The 17,553-nt window shown below is 32.5% G+C and overlaps 2 protein-coding genes across 2 annotated transcripts; both read right to left on the reverse strand.

Moving 5' to 3' along the window:
- Positions 1-3,563: 3,563 nt before the first annotated feature.
- On the reverse strand, positions 3,564-8,723 carry LOC113865949 (CST complex subunit CTC1-like). The gene is made up of 6 exons (XM_027500777.1): positions 8,184-8,723; positions 7,264-8,083; positions 6,778-6,979; positions 6,584-6,698; positions 4,293-4,555; positions 3,564-3,936 (listed from the first exon to the last, which is right to left on the reverse strand). Exons 3-6 carry the CDS (start codon positions 6,961-6,963, stop codon positions 3,769-3,771), a joined length of 732 nt encoding a protein of 243 aa, XP_027356578.1. The 5' UTR covers positions 6,964-6,979; positions 7,264-8,083; positions 8,184-8,723; the 3' UTR covers positions 3,564-3,768.
- A 1,618-nt stretch (positions 8,724-10,341) lies between these two features.
- On the reverse strand, positions 10,342-17,478 carry LOC113866126 (CST complex subunit CTC1-like). The gene is made up of 10 exons (XM_027501015.1): positions 16,453-17,478; positions 16,157-16,275; positions 15,599-15,673; positions 15,416-15,494; positions 15,256-15,318; positions 15,096-15,173; positions 14,724-14,921; positions 14,419-14,523; positions 12,887-13,165; positions 10,342-10,458 (listed from the first exon to the last, which is right to left on the reverse strand). The coding sequence occupies exons 1-10, from the start codon at positions 17,476-17,478 to the stop codon at positions 10,342-10,344; spliced, it is 2,139 nt and encodes a 712-aa protein (XP_027356816.1).
- Positions 17,479-17,553: the final 75 nt, after the last annotated feature.

Raw genomic sequence — 17,553 nt, forward strand, 5'->3', positions numbered from 1 at the left:
TATATATATATTGAAATTAACTTAAAACATTTTAAAATTTTTTTGACTGAACTCTATAACTATGAATATTATGTACAATAATGATACAAATTTAATAAAATTAAGTAATTTTAAAATAATACTTTTATCATATAGTGTAAAAATGTCAGCAATTAAATAATCATAATTTAAGAAATAAGATTTTTAAAGTAAATTCTAAATTTAAAAATATAAAAAAATAAAGATAATTTTTATAAATAAAAAAAATATGTATTTACAAAAAATATAAAAATTTGTATAAGCTAACAAGGGAAAGTTAAGTAACAATTTTAATTTCTAAAATTTAAGACAAAATTAATAAGGATGTAGATAAAAAGAAAAATCATTACAATAAAAATGAGTATAATTCACACATCATTTTTAATCAATTTCAATCTTAAAATGTACCTAGACTCTTGCTTTTTCCGTGTTTTGTTGTTTAACATTGTATCTCTTTCCCCTCATTTTAATTTCTTGCATGTTGTTTGTAGTTTGCAGCAGGTAGCTTACAACTTTGCCAAAAGACAAAACCATATAAAATAGATTTGGCAACAATAAAGTGGGATAGGGTGTCGACCTCCATGGTTTGTTGTTCACGTGGACGTGGTAGAGGGGACTCATGAAGCCAGTTTATTGTGCTTTGATAGATTGATAAGCACACGAATATGACTAATTAGTTTTACGTTGTTTTAAATTTATAAGCAGTTTGATGAGTTTTGTTTATTTTAATTTGCTCTACATTAATTACAACTTAGATGATGCTACTTCATTTAGGGTTGGCAATGGGTAAAGTACCCGATGGGCACCCGCAAAATTTACCCACAATGGGTTGGTTATTTACCCGCTTTACGGGTACGAGTATGGGTGTGGGTAAAAACCCGCAAATTTTAATGGGGATGGGTGCGGGTATGGGTATCTAAGTACCCACCCCGCCCCATACCCGCATATATATATATATATATGCTTGAACTTTATTTTACAATTATGAATTGAATTTTTGTATTATTATATTACTTATGTGAAGTTATATAAGATTAATATAAAAATATATTTAATAATAAAGTAAACTAAAAAATTTATTTTGGTTTATATTTTTAATAGAAAAATTTATTTACTATTTTATATCATTTAATTAGGCTAACACAATTTAATTATTACATATTTAATATGAGATTGACTTTTTTTTAAATATTATTTATATATGACACACATAAAATATTTTTTACACAAATATTTTTGTTAATAAAATCATATTGATGTTTAAATCATAAAGTGAATGATAAATAATAAATATATTATAAATATTTTATAAATTTTACAATCACCTACTATTACCGTAAACTTATTATTTATTAATAATATTTAAATTTTATTTTTATATTTTAATTTAAAATAATATTTTTCTATGCAACATATGTATTACAAGCACAACTATAATCTATTGAATCTAAATAATATTATTCTTACTATTTATTCACATTCAAAGAAGTTTTTGAAAAGATATAAATATAAAAAATTATTGTTAATTTTTATTTGTTAATTTTTTTAAGATAAAAAAGTATAATTTTTTTAATATACATGTATATTTCTTTATTATAAAATTTTATTGTAACTATTTATCTTTTATTTAAATTCTTTTTTTTTAAATTTATATACATTATAAATATTTAATTCACTAAAATAATTTTTCAAAAATTTATATTTTTGATAAAATACTTTCGTATAGTATATGAGTTAAAAAATACTAGTATTAATATATATATATATATATATTAATTATATTATATTATTTTAATTAAATCTATTATTTTTCTTACAATTTCAAATTCAAAAGTTAAAAAAAATATTTTATGTATCAACTTTCTAGTGTTAGTATTGAACTTCTCTACTCTAACTCTATTCTCATTCTCAATGTCTGTCTCACTAAAACTTAATAACTATGAAATGTTATTCATTAGAGTTAGTTGTTAATGCCGTCACAAGAGGTTACTAAGTAATCTCACACGAAGGGGACAACCATTATACAGATTTATTTCATTGTCGTTCTGACATTACCAATCAATCAAATCTCACACAAGATAGGATTATCACTGACAAATAACTTGTGTGTTTAGTTTTGCTTATTGTTTCTAAGAATTTTAGTTTAGAAAATTATTATATTAAGATACATTTAACATTTATGATCTTTGAATATTTATTTTTTATCTATATTTGTACCTTGTTCGATAATTACATGTTGAATTTTTGTATTATTATGCTACTTATGTGAAATTATATAAACATATTTTTCTTTATAAATTTTTTTTTCTCAAATAAGCGCGGGTAATGGGTACAAGACGGGTATGTGGGTACCCAGAGGGTACGGGTACGGGGATTAATGTTCATACCCACGCGGGTATGGGGTCAGGTACGGGTATTTTTTTAAAACGCGGGTATGGGGATGGGTACTGTAATACCCTACCCATACCCTACCCATTGTCATCCCTAACTTCATTTTATTTTCTTCAAGAATGAACTTTTCCATGTATGATTCTAGCTTATCTTATTATTATTTTGGGCAAGTCTCAACTCTATGAAATTTATTTGTAATCCATTTGAAAATTACAGTTTGTCTTGTAGTGTTCTAAAGGAGATAAGCAAGTTGGGTGACAAAAACTCCTAAGTACCTGTAGAACAAAGCCATAGTGAAATTGCTATTTGCACTAACTGTTTTTGCTATTAGCACATTCTTTTTTATTATTATTTAAGTTTCAAATGTATATTTAATACATCCTGAAAATTAAACTAAAAGTCATTTACAAATAACTTTGTGAATTTAATTTTTAGAAAGTATATATTTATTTTCAATAAGTGATTTATAAATGATTTTTGAAGTTTAATTTTTGAAAACTATAAAATTACATCTGAAAATTAAATTTTGAAAATAATAATAAAGTGGTAGTACGAATAACAGTAAGCCTAGCATTAACATTACATTGCACGCAACTTAATTGGAAGCACAGAGATAAGCCGACTCTTGTAGTTGAATAGCAGTCTTATAGCTACAACATACGTCCCTTCAAGGCTTCAATTCACAAATACATGTTGACAAAGGGACTTCTCACAAAGCGTTTTCATCTACAAGTAAATTGAGAAGGATAAATGTTCATTCGCCAACTTTTGAGAGTATTATATGGCATAATTTTTGTAATTAGTACATGATTTGCCTCTTATTATCCTTTTACAAATTTACTTTTCTCATTTCTTGTGATTAGGATAGATTTTATTGTTTGATTCCCTAATTAGAAGAGGTTAGATTTAATCTAGATATTGTAAATATCCTATGCTTTTACATCATTAGAATATTCAAACATTGGTCCTCTTTTCAAGTTACGTTTTGTTAACAAGTTCTTATAGAATGTATTTAACAAACACTAAATGCACTTGTACATATGAATTAGTGATTCAATGAATGACGATTAATGCAGATTTACACACCATACGACTAGTCATAATATAAAATGACTCAGTTACTAGTACTGCCTAGCTAGAATTGTCGGTAATATGAAATCTCATTGTATAAATTCTATTTATAACTTAGTTACATTTGCATCACAGATTGTTAGATATAATATAATTAAAACAACATTATATACAATACTGGCGTTTATTACAGTATACTACTACCTAAATTTTATATAGAAATTAGTTTATATTTATTTACAAAATGCATGTAATCCTATTTAGCGCCTAATAATTTGACCATAAGCACTAACTTTTAAGTTCCTTAATCATATTCCTTGCCTCAGCTAGAGTGCGTGTGTAAGAGACATCTTTAGCCCATATATTCTGCATGGTTTGCACATTCACCATTTCTGTAGGGTATTCTTTCTCCAACTGTCTCATTTCCGCTGCATCCATCCCATTAGCAACTACAGTCTGCTCACATCAAGTTAAAAACTTAAATTAGCCAAATATTTAAAAGCCACAACAAATGAAATGAGATGATGGAAGATGGAAAATGTATGATGCAGGTACAATTATTGAACCAACAAATGAGAGTAACATGCAGTGGGCAACATATCATAGAAATGTCATACTAAAACACTACTGAACTGAATATTGCTTCCTTATTAACATTTTTTTTTGTTTGTTTATTTTGCCTGTGAAGAATGAAGTTAGTTTTGATAAAATTGACACAATATACCAAGCACAAGTGACTATTTCTCTACACCAAAATCTTAATGATAAACTAATTATTGCCAATTGTATCAGATCCATATAGGTTAACTCACCCATATTCTACCAACACATGCATTGAATATTATGAACTTGAGCATGTTTTGATCGGAACTGGACAGAGCATCACCAGAAGTAACAGAAACAAGATCCTGGTAAGGAGAATCAATACATAATCCATGGTTTTTCATGGTAATTCTTTTGTGATTTTTCAAAATTTTCGCTAGATGATAAGATGTGGAGAGTTCTTCACGTAGTCTCAACAAGGTTGCTGCCCTTTCAGCATTAGCCCAGCAACAGCATGATGATGAACCATCTTCTACAAGAATCATGAAATGCCAGGAAAAATATCATTATAAAAATAAAGTATTCACAGAGAAGCTGGCATAAAGTAGAGATAAAAAGCATGAGATGTGAGAAAAATAGATGGTGAGTCTGCACATCAAGGGTCACATTAAAGAAGCTAACTTTTAGATGTCAAATAGATTGTCCTAGGTCAAGTATTACCTACAAGTGATTGAACAAAAGCACACATCCTAACCCTCTCCTGTTTAGAACAAGAGAATGATTTCATTCTTCATTATTAAATCAGAGAATTATAGAGACTAAATAGGCAGAGACAATCAATTAGGGAAATTCTCTTGCCAAAACAGATAACAAAATTAATTAAATTAAGAGAAATACTAGGAAGGATCAGCTGGACAACCTGGGTTAACAAGTTATGCACAAGGTGGTTTGTAACTTTCATAGATTCAGAAAAAGGTTACTTCGGTTTTTCTCACGATGGAAAAGTTAGAAGTAGGAAAAATCTTTGAAAATTTTTACAAAAGTTTGGGCAATGTTGGGGCTGGAAAGACTCGGGAGTGCATCACTTATCATATGGTGAACTAGTAGAGAGGAAGCAAAAAGGTTTGTGTATTAAACGTGGCCAAAACTTCCACCCTATGCATCAATGCCCTGCCCTGAACGATAATTTAAGTTAATCATTGTGGATGATGAACAATTAGGGAGGAGGCAAAGAAGGTATTAGCCTTGGAGATGGAGGAGCATCCTGCAGGAAAGTTGTAGTGTTCTGCTCGTAAAAGTTATGCAGTGGGTCGTGGAGTTGGGTTTCAGCCCACAACCATGAAAATAAAAGGGAAAATTAAGCATGTTCCGTTGGTAATTTTGGTTGACAGCAGAGCTTCTCATAATTTCGTTTCAGTGAAGATTGTGAAGTCCTTGGAGTTAGAGCATGGCAACACCACAGAGGTGGGAGTCAGATTAGGAGATGGGAACTGAAAATGGGGGCAAGGGAGGTGTAGCGGAGTAGTATTTGAGTTGGAAGACTTGCAAATATGCATCAATTCTTTTGGGTTTGATATGAAAGAGCTCAACTTAATTTTGGGTGTTGAGTTGTTGGCCACATTGGGAGTCTGATTTCTGATATCTGTTAATTTTGAGCTTTAAGTTTTGGTTAGTTAGTTAAGAGTCTGTTGTACAGTTTGTTAGTTTTTTGTTAGATGTCAAACTGTTGTACTTAACACACTATCCTAACTTTCTAAAAAAGAAAATATTTACACAATCTCAACACCCTTGTTAAAATTGTTTGTTACCATCATAGTAGTCATAGCAGCCACTATCACGGCATAGCAGAGTAGAGCGGCTCCCTGCCACTATTCTAAGTGCATAGCATCACGGTTCAGTGTAGTGGCTGGAGCAATGCGAATCATGGCCAAAATTGCAAAAAATTACAGCTGTACCAGCTGCTATTTGATGTATGACAGAAATGTCAAATTTACACTTGTTTTCTTAACATTAGAAGCCTTTTAAAGGGGGCAATTTTTGAGATTTTACTCCCCCTTTACATTGTCAATTTCTGCATGTAGTTGTATAATCCAAACTCAGTACTCTTGAACCCTAAGTGCTCCCATTCACCATCTTCGGCAACCTTGGTTACAATATTGTGCAATTCTATTGTTTAAATAAATTTTCACTTTCCTATAAAATTTACTACCCTGCAAAATTTAAGCACACTTATAGTAAGAATCATCTACAAAATACTATGCTTTCGCATGCTGCCAAGTGAATAAACATGGCTATATATGTTAGAAATGAAAGAGCAACACAAACTTCATATAAGAATATAGAAAATAGAAACCAAACCAAGCCAAAAAATGGACAGAATTTATGAGGAATTTAGAAAAAAGTTGAAAATAGGATGCCTATAGAATACTGGGTAAAATAAAAACGTCATGAGGTTAAACCACATTTGACCTGTTGTACATGAACATATAATTAAGTTGTTCTTAGCTGACTTTTCTTCCACAAAACTTCAACTGAACTTATCTTTTAACACATAACTTACCCAACAAAAAACAAGCAAGCGGTATGTCCAAAAGAGTCCTCTCAGCATTAATTTTGGTTTCTGCAATAAAATTTGTAGTCTTCCTCTCTATAACTAAAACAAAGACTGCAACAACCTGATCATAAAAAACAACAGTGAAAATAATGTTCTTTGAGAGCACAAACATTTCATAGATAAATATATAAACAATTTACCCTGCATCGAAGCAGTATTTGCTTGTGACTCAAGTTCTGAGGCAATTGGGAAATCAGACAAGAGAAAGAATCTTGAGATGCACTGTAAGCATCTTTAGTAGCCTTTAAATTGGTGGAGTTGTCACTGCATTGGTTATCACATACGTCTATGGATTTTATTACAATAAATGACACAGGCAGCAACATAAATTTATTTTGGACCCTGCAGAAAAAAAGATAAAGATAAGCAATCAATTTTGCAGCAAAAATGAAAACAAATTTCATATAATTAATGAAAGGATAAGTCCTTCAGACAAGTGCATATGGGAACATGGAAGAGTAAAACTGAATAGACAGAACAGATTGGTAAGTAGAAGTACACAAAACATCCTCATCAATGAAATTTTTCATACAAAAAAGTTCACAACTGCCAATTTTGCTTTCTTAAACAGTGCAGCAAAACGAGAAATGGAACCCGATTATCTCATGGAGGAACCTATTTCATACCTTGCATCAAGAATTCGATGAAATGTGGCAGTTACACCAGGTCCAAAACCAGTGGGGAAAGAATGCTTATTTACAGAACCAAAAATATTCACCTAATAAGAAATAAATTAACAAGACTAAGTTGAAAAAATAAGCAAAACAAAAATACAAAAATATGGCGAGATGGAATTGCAGTTACAATGTGATGATGCACCAAAACGTGAATGCAGAAACTGCCTCCAGTCCTAGCAATGCTTTTCAACTCAAGGGCATCAAGGTTTGCACCACTTGAGCTTGAATAGCAGAAGCTAGAGCCAATGTCATGAATGTCAACCACGTTTCCCTCAAGAGAGATCAATTTTCCCTCAGGAAACAAACAATTTGATCTATGAGGCCCAAAACAAAAATTGTGCCTAGAGACTACAGGCCCAGTACTCAAGGAAATGTTAGCAATGTATTCTGATATTGCAAATTGTTGTCTTTGACAATCTCCCGATTCCATAATATTATCCTCCAAGACACCTGCAACATTGACAGGGAGGTAAAGACAGACATCTGAAGAGACACCTGAAGGTTCATTATCGGACCTCAGCAGAAACTGTTCACTTTGATCTTTAGGCAAATCCTCATCAATGGTAAGAGATAAAGAATCTTCTGCAGTTGTATATACTGATTTGTAATCATTAAGATTCTCATCATAAATAAATGAAAGGCTCCAGATATGTTTTCCAGAATCAACAAGAAATTTAGTAGTGCCACTGCTACCAAAGCCATCTTTTGCACAGCTAAAGCAGTCTTTTCTATTATGATCTATGATGTAATAGCCACCAATCTGCAACAACTGAAATGCAGTAGAAAGTAAATCAATACTCAGGTGCCCAATATATAAAACTAGTTAATACCTACTACCCTCAGAAAGAAAGCCAGAGTAAATAAGATACCTGGTACTTTAAAAATCTATCTGATGAGAACTCGAGCAAAATTTTCCTTGAAGTAGGTTTACAATTGAAACTCGTATCTTTCATAGGTGATGTGGAGCACAAGATACCTGGGCAAATCACATTCTCATTTTGAAGGCTTCTAAAAGTAACCAGACAAAATATATCATGAGAAGACCTCAAATTGACACATTTTGTGTTTTCTTCTGATTTCCATAAGCAATTAGAACAAGCACTCAACCCATAGATTGTGCGAAACTCATCCTTTGATGAACATACTGATTCCATAATTTTCTGCCTCTTCATGGAAACTTTATCCTCATTATTACCACTAACACAATGTTTAGAAGGTTCATTTGTTTTGTCATGACAAGCATAGCATGGATGAGCTATTCTACTCTTGCCAGCAAGCAATAAAATGCAAGGCAAAATTATGGCTTCAACAAAAGTACTTGACTTGCTGGATACCATTTTATTAGAATACTGCAAGAATTGATACAGGTAGGGGTATTAGCAGTGCAAGATTGATGAAAAACAATGCTAATACTGTACAACAATGGAACATTTTAGAATGGGTAAAACTATACAAGAAAAAGTTAAATAAAAAGAAAAGCACCTTTTGTCCTTTATGACATCACATCACATCAGATTTTTGCATGGATATGCAATTGTTGGAAATATGTAACTGTGGTAATGTTATAAATAGGAAAGTTAATATCTTTGTAATTACAGTAATTAAGCAATTGAATATTAATACAGTGTATTAATTATTCTCATTATAGATATATGTTAGATTATGCAATTTAGACACACGGATTCATTATATGTCTCTCGTTCATCTATTTTCTCAATTTTGTATCAGCCTAACAAGAAATAGCCTTAATCCATGATTACCAAGTGAGCCCACTGCTACTTTATTTCCAAACATTATTTTTCTCATCTAGTTTTTGGATTTTTACTTTTCTGGTCATTGTGCCCCCCCCCCCCCGGCCAGTTACTAGATTTGCTACATCCTTCCTCACATTAGAAAGGATTCATAAAGAGAAAGCAAATCTTAGAAAAATGTTTGTATTGGATGATTGGACAAATAACAAATTGTCCAAGGAGGCCAAAAGAAGGGAAGCAACAAAAATTGTACTCATGCCTACTTTTTGGAATAATGTAGTATACACACTTAAGGTTATGGCTCCTCTTGTGCATGAGTTTCGCCTTGTTGATAGTGAGAAAAAACCAGCCATGGGTTGTATTTATGAGGCAATGAAAATGGCTAAAAAAACTATTATGAGATCTTTTGAGAATATTGAAAGCAAATATATGGAGGTTTTTGAAATTATTGATAAGAGGTGGAGTTGTCAACTTCATTGTCCATTACATGTGGCTGGTTACTTCTTAAATCCAAAATTCTTCTACAATAATCCCTCAATTGAATTTGATTTTGAGGTAACAAATGGGCTGTATGCATGCATTGAGAGGTTAACAAAAGATTTAGAAGGAGCTACGAGTTTATAAAACTGCTGGTGGTATGTTTGAAAATAAATTTGCTACTTCACAAAGAAACACAATTGCACCAAGTGAGAAACGTTATGAAGTTTTCTCAATTCTTCTAAATTGTAACCCTTGTTATGTGCATTATTGCAAAATATTTATTTGGATTCATAGCACAATGATGGAGAATGTATGGACTATCAACTCCAAATTTATAACAATTGGCTATAAAGATCTTGAACTTAACATCTAGTGCATCAGGATGCGAACGCAATTGGAGTGTTTGAGCAAGTAATTTATTAATTAATTTTCTTAGTAGATAATAGTTTCTATACTTAGTCACTTAGAAAATTTCGTTAATTTTTATTTAACTTATTGTTGCAGATTCATTCTAAGAAAAGGAACAAGCTTAGGCATAAAAGACTATACAACTTAGTGTATGTCAAATATAATCAAGCATTGCTTCGAAGATATAATTTAATGGATGAGATTGACCCAATCTCACTCAATGATATCGATGAGTGTAATGAATGGTTAGTTGAAAAGATGGATGGTGATGAAAATGATGTTGGGAATGAGAGAGTCTTTGAGGATGACAATGATAATGCCCTTATTTGGAAGATGTTTACGGAGCTTCAAGAGTTGGAGAACCTATAACATATATTAGGCAAAGATTTCATAAAAGAAAGGAACCCTCTAATGTTGTTGGTGTTGCATCTAAGACAAAGAAAGGTTTGGCAAGTGCATCGTCATCCAAAAATGGAAAAGAGCATATGGTTGAAGATATTGCAATCTTGGAAGAAATAGAAAAAGAATTAGAAGACAGTCAAGACAATGATTTTAAAGATTTAGAAGAAGTTGAAGGATATGCCTCACTATTTGACAATGAGAATGATGATTATATAGGGGAAGAAGGGGATGAAAATGATTGAATAAATGGATTTATTTTGTCGTTGTTTAGTGTTTTCAGTACTTTGTTTTGAACTTTCTTTGACACTTGATATTTTTGGTACTTTGTTTGAAGTTTGAACAATTAAACTTTTGACTTGAATTAATCTTATGTCACTTTTTTTATATACTTACTTTTAGTCTTTATGTAGCTTATTTATTTATATACTGTTTTACTGCTTAATTTTTTATATTTCAACCATTATGTGACTTTCACTATTTGCCCGCAACGCTATATGCTACATGACATTGCAGTATTTTGGTTTTTCACAATTTTCTGCATTATGGTTGCTATTATTTTTTGAAGGTATATATCACTGATTTCTGCAGTTACAATCCTTTTTTTGTGTCATTGTGGCTTATGTTTGACTTAAATCTTTGTACTATGTTTTATTTATTAGTTATACAATTAAGTATTTAACTATAAAATGTCAATATATGGATGAATTTAATTTTTCTTTATGTTAGAACATTTTTTATTATATTTTTAGCAATTAATCATGAATCTTACTATTCATGATACAATTCGATTCACAATTTAGAAAATAGGTCTCTTGATTCAAGATTGGAATATCGATTTAACTACCATGGTTTGGGGTACAAGACGTATTGTATCCACTTTATGATCAAGATATTTTGTTATGGTTTGGGGTACAAGAAGTATTGTATCCACTTTATGATCAAGATATTTTGTTACTTTTATTCATTATTATTTTAAAGGTACTTGGTTATTCTTAATGAAAGCTCGTTCTAAATTATTTTCTATTCTCAATTCTTTCTTTTTTAAAATTAAAACTCAATTTAGTGTTTTGAATTGTAATTTACGAAAAGACAATGTTTGTGAATATCTATCTCATCACTTTCAAAGTTTTATGACTTCTAATGGCATCCTTCATTAAACCTCTTGTATTTATATTCCACAACAAAATGGGGTTGTTAAATGTAAAGATACACGTCTAATTGAAACTGTTCATATTCTTTTGTATCATAGTCATGTTCGCTTCTTGGGTGATATTATTCTTACTGCTTTTGACCTCATTAACAAAAAATGTCATCACTGGTTCTTCAAAATCAAGTCTCTCATTGTTCTTGTATCATCACTAGTCTCCTCATCCTCAAGGTTTTAAGGCCATTTGATTTGTTCATGACCCCAAGGACATTGTATGTCACTTGTTTCTGTTCCTTCTCAATAGCTTTGCACACTAGTTAAGTTGTTATGCTTTTCTGTATTTGTGGACATTGTATCTAGCTTACATGTTTTAGAAATCATTATTCACTTAAGAGGTAGATAAAGGGCTTAATATGTGTGGATATTGTTAGACATAAAAAACCATTCCTAGGAATACCTACTAGTTTAACCTAGGACAATTACTCCTTGGCAATGGGCATGATATTGAAACTTCTTCAACCAAGGTAGGATTCAAGCCTTGGAGTTCCTAGTCCTACTATGTGTTAAATTATAATTTCAGCATAAGGTTTTAGCCTTGATGCTTCAAGTCAAGCCCAAAGATATCACTTGTTGGGTCATGCTAGACATAAAAAATCATATCCAGGCATTCCCTAACAGATAGGAGGTCAAGTTGAACTGAGTTAAGTACATTCTTTTTTTACTTAATTCACACAAAGGATTACAATTACAAGTATACATACATTAAACAGAAACAACAATACCTAACAGAATAACAGTCTAATAATAACTGTTATTAACTAACTAATAATGTAATAAATTTAGGATTCCATCTCCCTAGACACATGACATTTACTACTTACTAGACCAAGAAAACTACAATATAAGAAAAAGCTTCATCTGTCTCCTGAAAATGCAAATATAACTTAAAAATCTTTAGGTTTCTTAAACAGATCGCATACTTAACAAGAATTTAAAGAATTTTGACTGACTGGCAGCAGGCATTTAATCTTGTAATATGGATTTTGAAATTATCATAACCAAGAGAAGTTGATTAATCTATCAACTATATACAGTGAACCCAAAATACTAACCAAACAATAATAGCCTTGCCATTCACAAACAATAACACTAAGTTACATAGAAGCTAAAATCTCCCAGAAATATAAGATGTGAAAGGGTTAATCCTATCAATCACACACACATTAGTTTAAGCTGATACTAATCCTTCTACCTGATCTTATAATCATTTTATATGTAACTCTTCACCACTTTTTTAACTTGCAACAGTTCTAATTAATATTTCATTGCAGCTCATAATGTAATTAGTGACCATAATTTCAGATTAAATAGAGTTAAAACATACCTTTTCTTGCAGAGGAAATTTGTGAGATACCCTAAGCAAATGGTAGGATCCCGGTTCTAGTGTCTCTGTTTCATTCTCACTATGGATACAAGAGTAAAGGGGAAATTTTCTGCGTTTAGCATTCTTCCAAAGGAAGAAAACAAAAATTGATGTGCGTAACTCTCTTTCTACTTGGGAGCAATTAAAGATCGTTCTGCATGATAATGACTCGCTACCAAGCAATTTGGACTGATTATCAAGTTCGCCTATGCTATCCACAAAAACATCATAGTCCATCACCTGTAAATCCAAAATTATAGTGAAGTTGAAACAATCTATGGACAGCCTAATACTATGTTATCAAATTAGAAATTTATAGGTTTAAATATATTTTTATCCGTTGAAAATATCAAGGTTTTTATTCGTTTTTAGTACCTACATGTAACAAAAATATTGTGATTTTTATAATATTTAGGGACTACAAACAAATAAAATTTTACAAGGACCAAAATCACAAGTTTTAGGGATTAAAAACTTGCTTAAGCTGTCTTGATGAAGAGACAAAGAATTGCTAAATGCTTTAGGAAAATTACCTCAACAAGATCAATAATATATACAGAATTTAAAATCACTAACAAAGGAAATAAAGTGAGGAAACAAGAAAATAAAGTAAGAATAGAAACAGAATAAAACAAATAGAATTTTCCCTAAATAATATATATGTTCCACTATGATAGTCAAAATCACGTGCTAAAGATATATCCACAATTGTACAATCCTTGACCCTGTCTCCGTGCTTGCCAATGTTATCAATGGCAAATGGCAGGTCATGATAGAAAGCCAAAAAACTGTCATAAAGGTATGGTAGAATGGTCATACATTCTTTACCATTGAGCTATAAATCAAAGATAAATTACAACTTTAAGGGTCTTAGCTATAAATTAACTTGAAATTAGAATGTTGAAGTCTTTGATGAATTATCAAGAGAAATGTTTTTCTTTATGATTTTACAAAGTCAGACCAAAAGAGCCCAAAACCACTCTTATAAATTAGTAGTTCAAGTAATATGCTTTGTTACACATTCTCACATGGCACTTACCTCTTGATACAATCATATAACTCATTTGTAACCTTCAAATCAAACTCTAGTTAAGGGTTGTCATAAAAGAACTTTGAGTTTAAATGTATCCAAGGGATGATGAAGTTGGCAAATTCATCTATAATCAATGGTTGCAAACATGTCTTTGTATTTAATTCATTATTTTTGAAATACTTAATAATAGCTTCTTTAGTTTTATCCATTGCTTCATAAATGTATCTCATCGCTAGTCTTCTTTCACCATCAACCACACAAAGCACTTGTACAAGAAGAGCCATGATTTTAAGAGTGTAAGCCACATAATTCCAGAATGACAAAGCATTCATACAAGAGCCATGATTTTGAGTGTAAACCACATAATTCCAAAATGAAGGCATTACATGTTTAGAGAACCTAAACTATATTTAGTTGTTCATAAGATAAAATAAAATGTGAAATGCAGAGAGAAACAGACCTCGTACATTTCGTTGGGATTCCATGTTAAGGGAAGGTCTGGTATAAAAACATCAATGCCACCAGTTGCATCAACCAGCTGCAGTCTTCTAGTGAATGGATCAATCTGAATAGTCAAAGCAAAATTACAACAACCTAAATATCAGTAGATGTGCCAATAATATAAAAAATTCATGTAAAAAAAAATTGTCTGATCCCTTTTTTAAAACATCAAAGAAAGTAATGTACAAATAAGACAGAACTAATATAACCATTGATGCAGTTTATTTCCATGTGTTGAAATAAAAGATAAATTGAATTAACAACCTTAAGATGTCCGAGCAAAACAACACCTAAATCTTCACTTCGAAGGATCCTCCTAACTGATCTACCATTATTCCTGGCTTTGTGTGATAAAATACTGAAATAGTTGCCAACAGGCAATACTTGACTGTGATTTTCCAACTTTAGTGTTCCTAGCAAGGTGTATATACAGTGACAAAAGAAGATAGACATTGGTATTACCTGTAATAATACAAAGACACAATAGTTAATATCCTTCAGTGGTTAATAACAAATTCGTTCTAGAAAAACATGACTATTCTTTCTTTTGGGTGAAACAATGACTACATATTGTATCCAAACTTTATAAAGTACCAGAAGAAATTTAATATAAATTTTTAAATTCAAATAAAATACCAATTTCAGAAAACCACAATGCAGTTCTCTACCGCATCCATTCAAGTCGTGCGAACGCAGCCCTATGAAAACATCATGCTACCAAAGGAAAACATTACAACAAAACTAATGCAGCAAAAAATTGACTTCAAAGAAGTTTTCCCAGGCGTCAATTTGTTACCTGAGTTTGCAACACTGATGGAGGAAACAGCAAACTAGCGTACATCTGAGCTAGTCCTTCTTTCTGGAAAAACCTTGCAACAATAGCTCATTAGAATTGGAACAGAACAATAAGCTTCAGAAAAACTAATAACTACTTGACCCCAAAGGAAGTAGATTACATGTTTTGATCCCAAAATCTCCTTATCAGATAAGATACCAGCAAACTTTTTACGCAAGCTTGAGACAAGGAGTAATACCCTGCCATTCAAAAATAATAAAAAGAAATAATACATATTCCAGCAAATTTTAGAACTAGAAATTCCAAATTATTTGCAACAAAAGGAAAAAAATTTATTTAATACCAGAGTCTTGCAGAAAATGGTAATGACTGAATGAACTTTCCTAGCTTACCCGTAGATTGCAAAACTACATTACACCTGCAATACTAAATTGAATTATCACTTTATCTGCAAAGGACATGTATAGGCAGCTAGACATCAAATAACTCAGAAACATTCAAGGAACAATTACTTCATGTTTGGTTTGGCTTATTTTGAGGAAATAATTGCATTCTTTTGTCACCTTCTTGAGAGAACTTTAGAAGAATAAGCAATCATTACCCTTGAAAAAAAGCATATCCAAACATGCTATTAGTATTCAAGAACAATTAGTATTAACATTACATCATGCAAAACATACAACAAATCAGAACATGACCAAGGCATGGGTCCAGTTAGATGCAATTGTTGGTCTTTGTCCAATCTTCCAAATATAAAAGGAAAGGGCAATAACATGTATAGAACAAAATAAGTTACTTTTCAATGGCCACACATAAGGTCTCACGACTGTCATACGTTACATTGAGCATTCATGTGACACAATTGAACAGAAGCAAGCACAATTATGGAAGCAATACATACACAGTTTCAAGCGGGGAGAAGGATTGCACAGTAACACTAGTCTTGACACAGGCCCCGAGAATAATAACTTTTGTCCAAGAAAACTTTGGATCCACAAAATGCACATTTCTCACAGATATCTACACAATGGTCAGGTCATTGCTTTAGGTGTAAAACATAGAAGTCTAAGAGGATAGCTATTATCAGAGTATATATATTATACAATCATAAAGGAAAATTCGTTCTACAACACACTGCTATATTTACAGTCCAAAAAATTTCTCTGGTCAATGAAGCAGTGAATTCACTTCACTTACAATGGATCCAACTCTCAAACCATGTATCACAGATTGTAATTGATCAGTCAAAAGAAGCCACACATCATGATCCAACTCCAACGCCATTCCTTGCATGTAAACACCCTTAATTACACCAGTGTAAGTACCGCATTCACCATTCCCCTTGCATTCACCATTCAAGCTTTGCACACATTTCTCTGAACACGAACCAACATGCAGAACCGACATATCCACAGTCACATACATCACACGAGACTCCTCCTTCGTCACATAAACTATCTTTTTCTTCAGACCGGAAACCACGATGCGGTTACCAATCAGCTTAGTGATTGCAGGGTGCCATGACGAGGCATCACCACAAAAATACACAATCTCCAATTTGGTAAAAGAATGCCTGCTCCTATTCTCGTTCAACTTGTTAATTAATAATTCCCTGGTACCACATAACCTACACTCACAACACATCAATTGCACCAAAAACCCCGGCATGTTCACCTTAGGACCGGAATTCATATTAGAGCCACTAACCGCCATTGTGCATGGAACCACGGAAAGTGGGTCAACCGACTCCACTACTCCGTGGACGCTTCTCAATCCGTCCATGGCAAGGTTGCGATCATTTGGCATCAGCAGAAGTGAATCCACGGGGTTTGACCCTTCATTAGGATCATCAAAACACCAATCGATGATCTCTAAGAAGCCGTGGCTGACGTTGTGCCTGTGGTGCTTGAACGGGATGAAATTCCACCTGGTGACGCGGATTTCCTTGCCTACAGCGGCGGCACGAAAGCGGAGGAGGTCGCAGCAGACGGTGGCGGAGGCGTCGGAGAATCGGAAACAGGAGCAAGAAGAGGGACGGGAGGGGGTGGGGAGGGTTAGGGTTCCGACGATGACGGTGGGGCGGTTGAGGGTTGTGAGGACGCGGTGGTTCGCGGAGCGTTGTGGCGGCGGAGAGGGTGTGGAATTGAATGGAAGAGACGAAGAGGCGGTGACAGGTCGAGGGGTGCGGAGAAGGTCTGCTAGCCTCAACGTACTGTCTTCCATTGCCGCGGCAGTATCGAAGAACTATTTGCCTACTGTGTGACGTTGGGTTTTCTAGTTATAAATTCATCTCCAGCG

This window comes from Abrus precatorius, unplaced genomic scaffold (assembly GCF_003935025.1).
Source record: "Abrus precatorius isolate BTA unplaced genomic scaffold, Abrus_2018 Scaffold4, whole genome shotgun sequence".
Lineage (NCBI taxonomy): Eukaryota > Viridiplantae > Streptophyta > Magnoliopsida > Fabales > Fabaceae > Abrus > Abrus precatorius.

What these genes read in the sequence shown, in the direction of transcription:
- LOC113865949 (XM_027500777.1), bottom strand. Translation starts at nt 6,963, where the DNA reads ATGTTGCTGCCTGTGTCATTTATTGTAATAAAATCCATAGACGTATGT. An exon ending in GCTTGCTTGTTTTTTGTTGG is followed by an intron (nt 4,556 to 6,583) that starts GTAAGTTATGTG and finishes TGATTCTTGTAG; the next exon opens with AAGATGGTTCATCATCATGC. An exon ending in CATGTGTTGGTAGAATATGG is followed by an intron (nt 3,937 to 4,292) that starts GTGAGTTAACCT and finishes TGATGTGAGCAG; the next exon opens with ACTGTAGTTGCTAATGGGAT.
- LOC113866126 (XM_027501015.1), bottom strand. Translation starts at nt 17,478, where the DNA reads ATGGAAGACAGTACGTTGAGGCTAGCAGACCTTCTCCGCACCCCTCGA. An exon ending in CATCAGTGTTGCAAACTCAG is followed by an intron (nt 15,174 to 15,255) that starts GTAACAAATTGA and finishes TTCCTTTGGTAG; the next exon opens with CATGATGTTTTCATAGGGCT. An exon ending in ATCCCAACGAAATGTACGAG is followed by an intron (nt 13,166 to 14,418) that starts GTCTGTTTCTCT and finishes TTGGATTTACAG; the next exon opens with GTGATGGACTATGATGTTTT.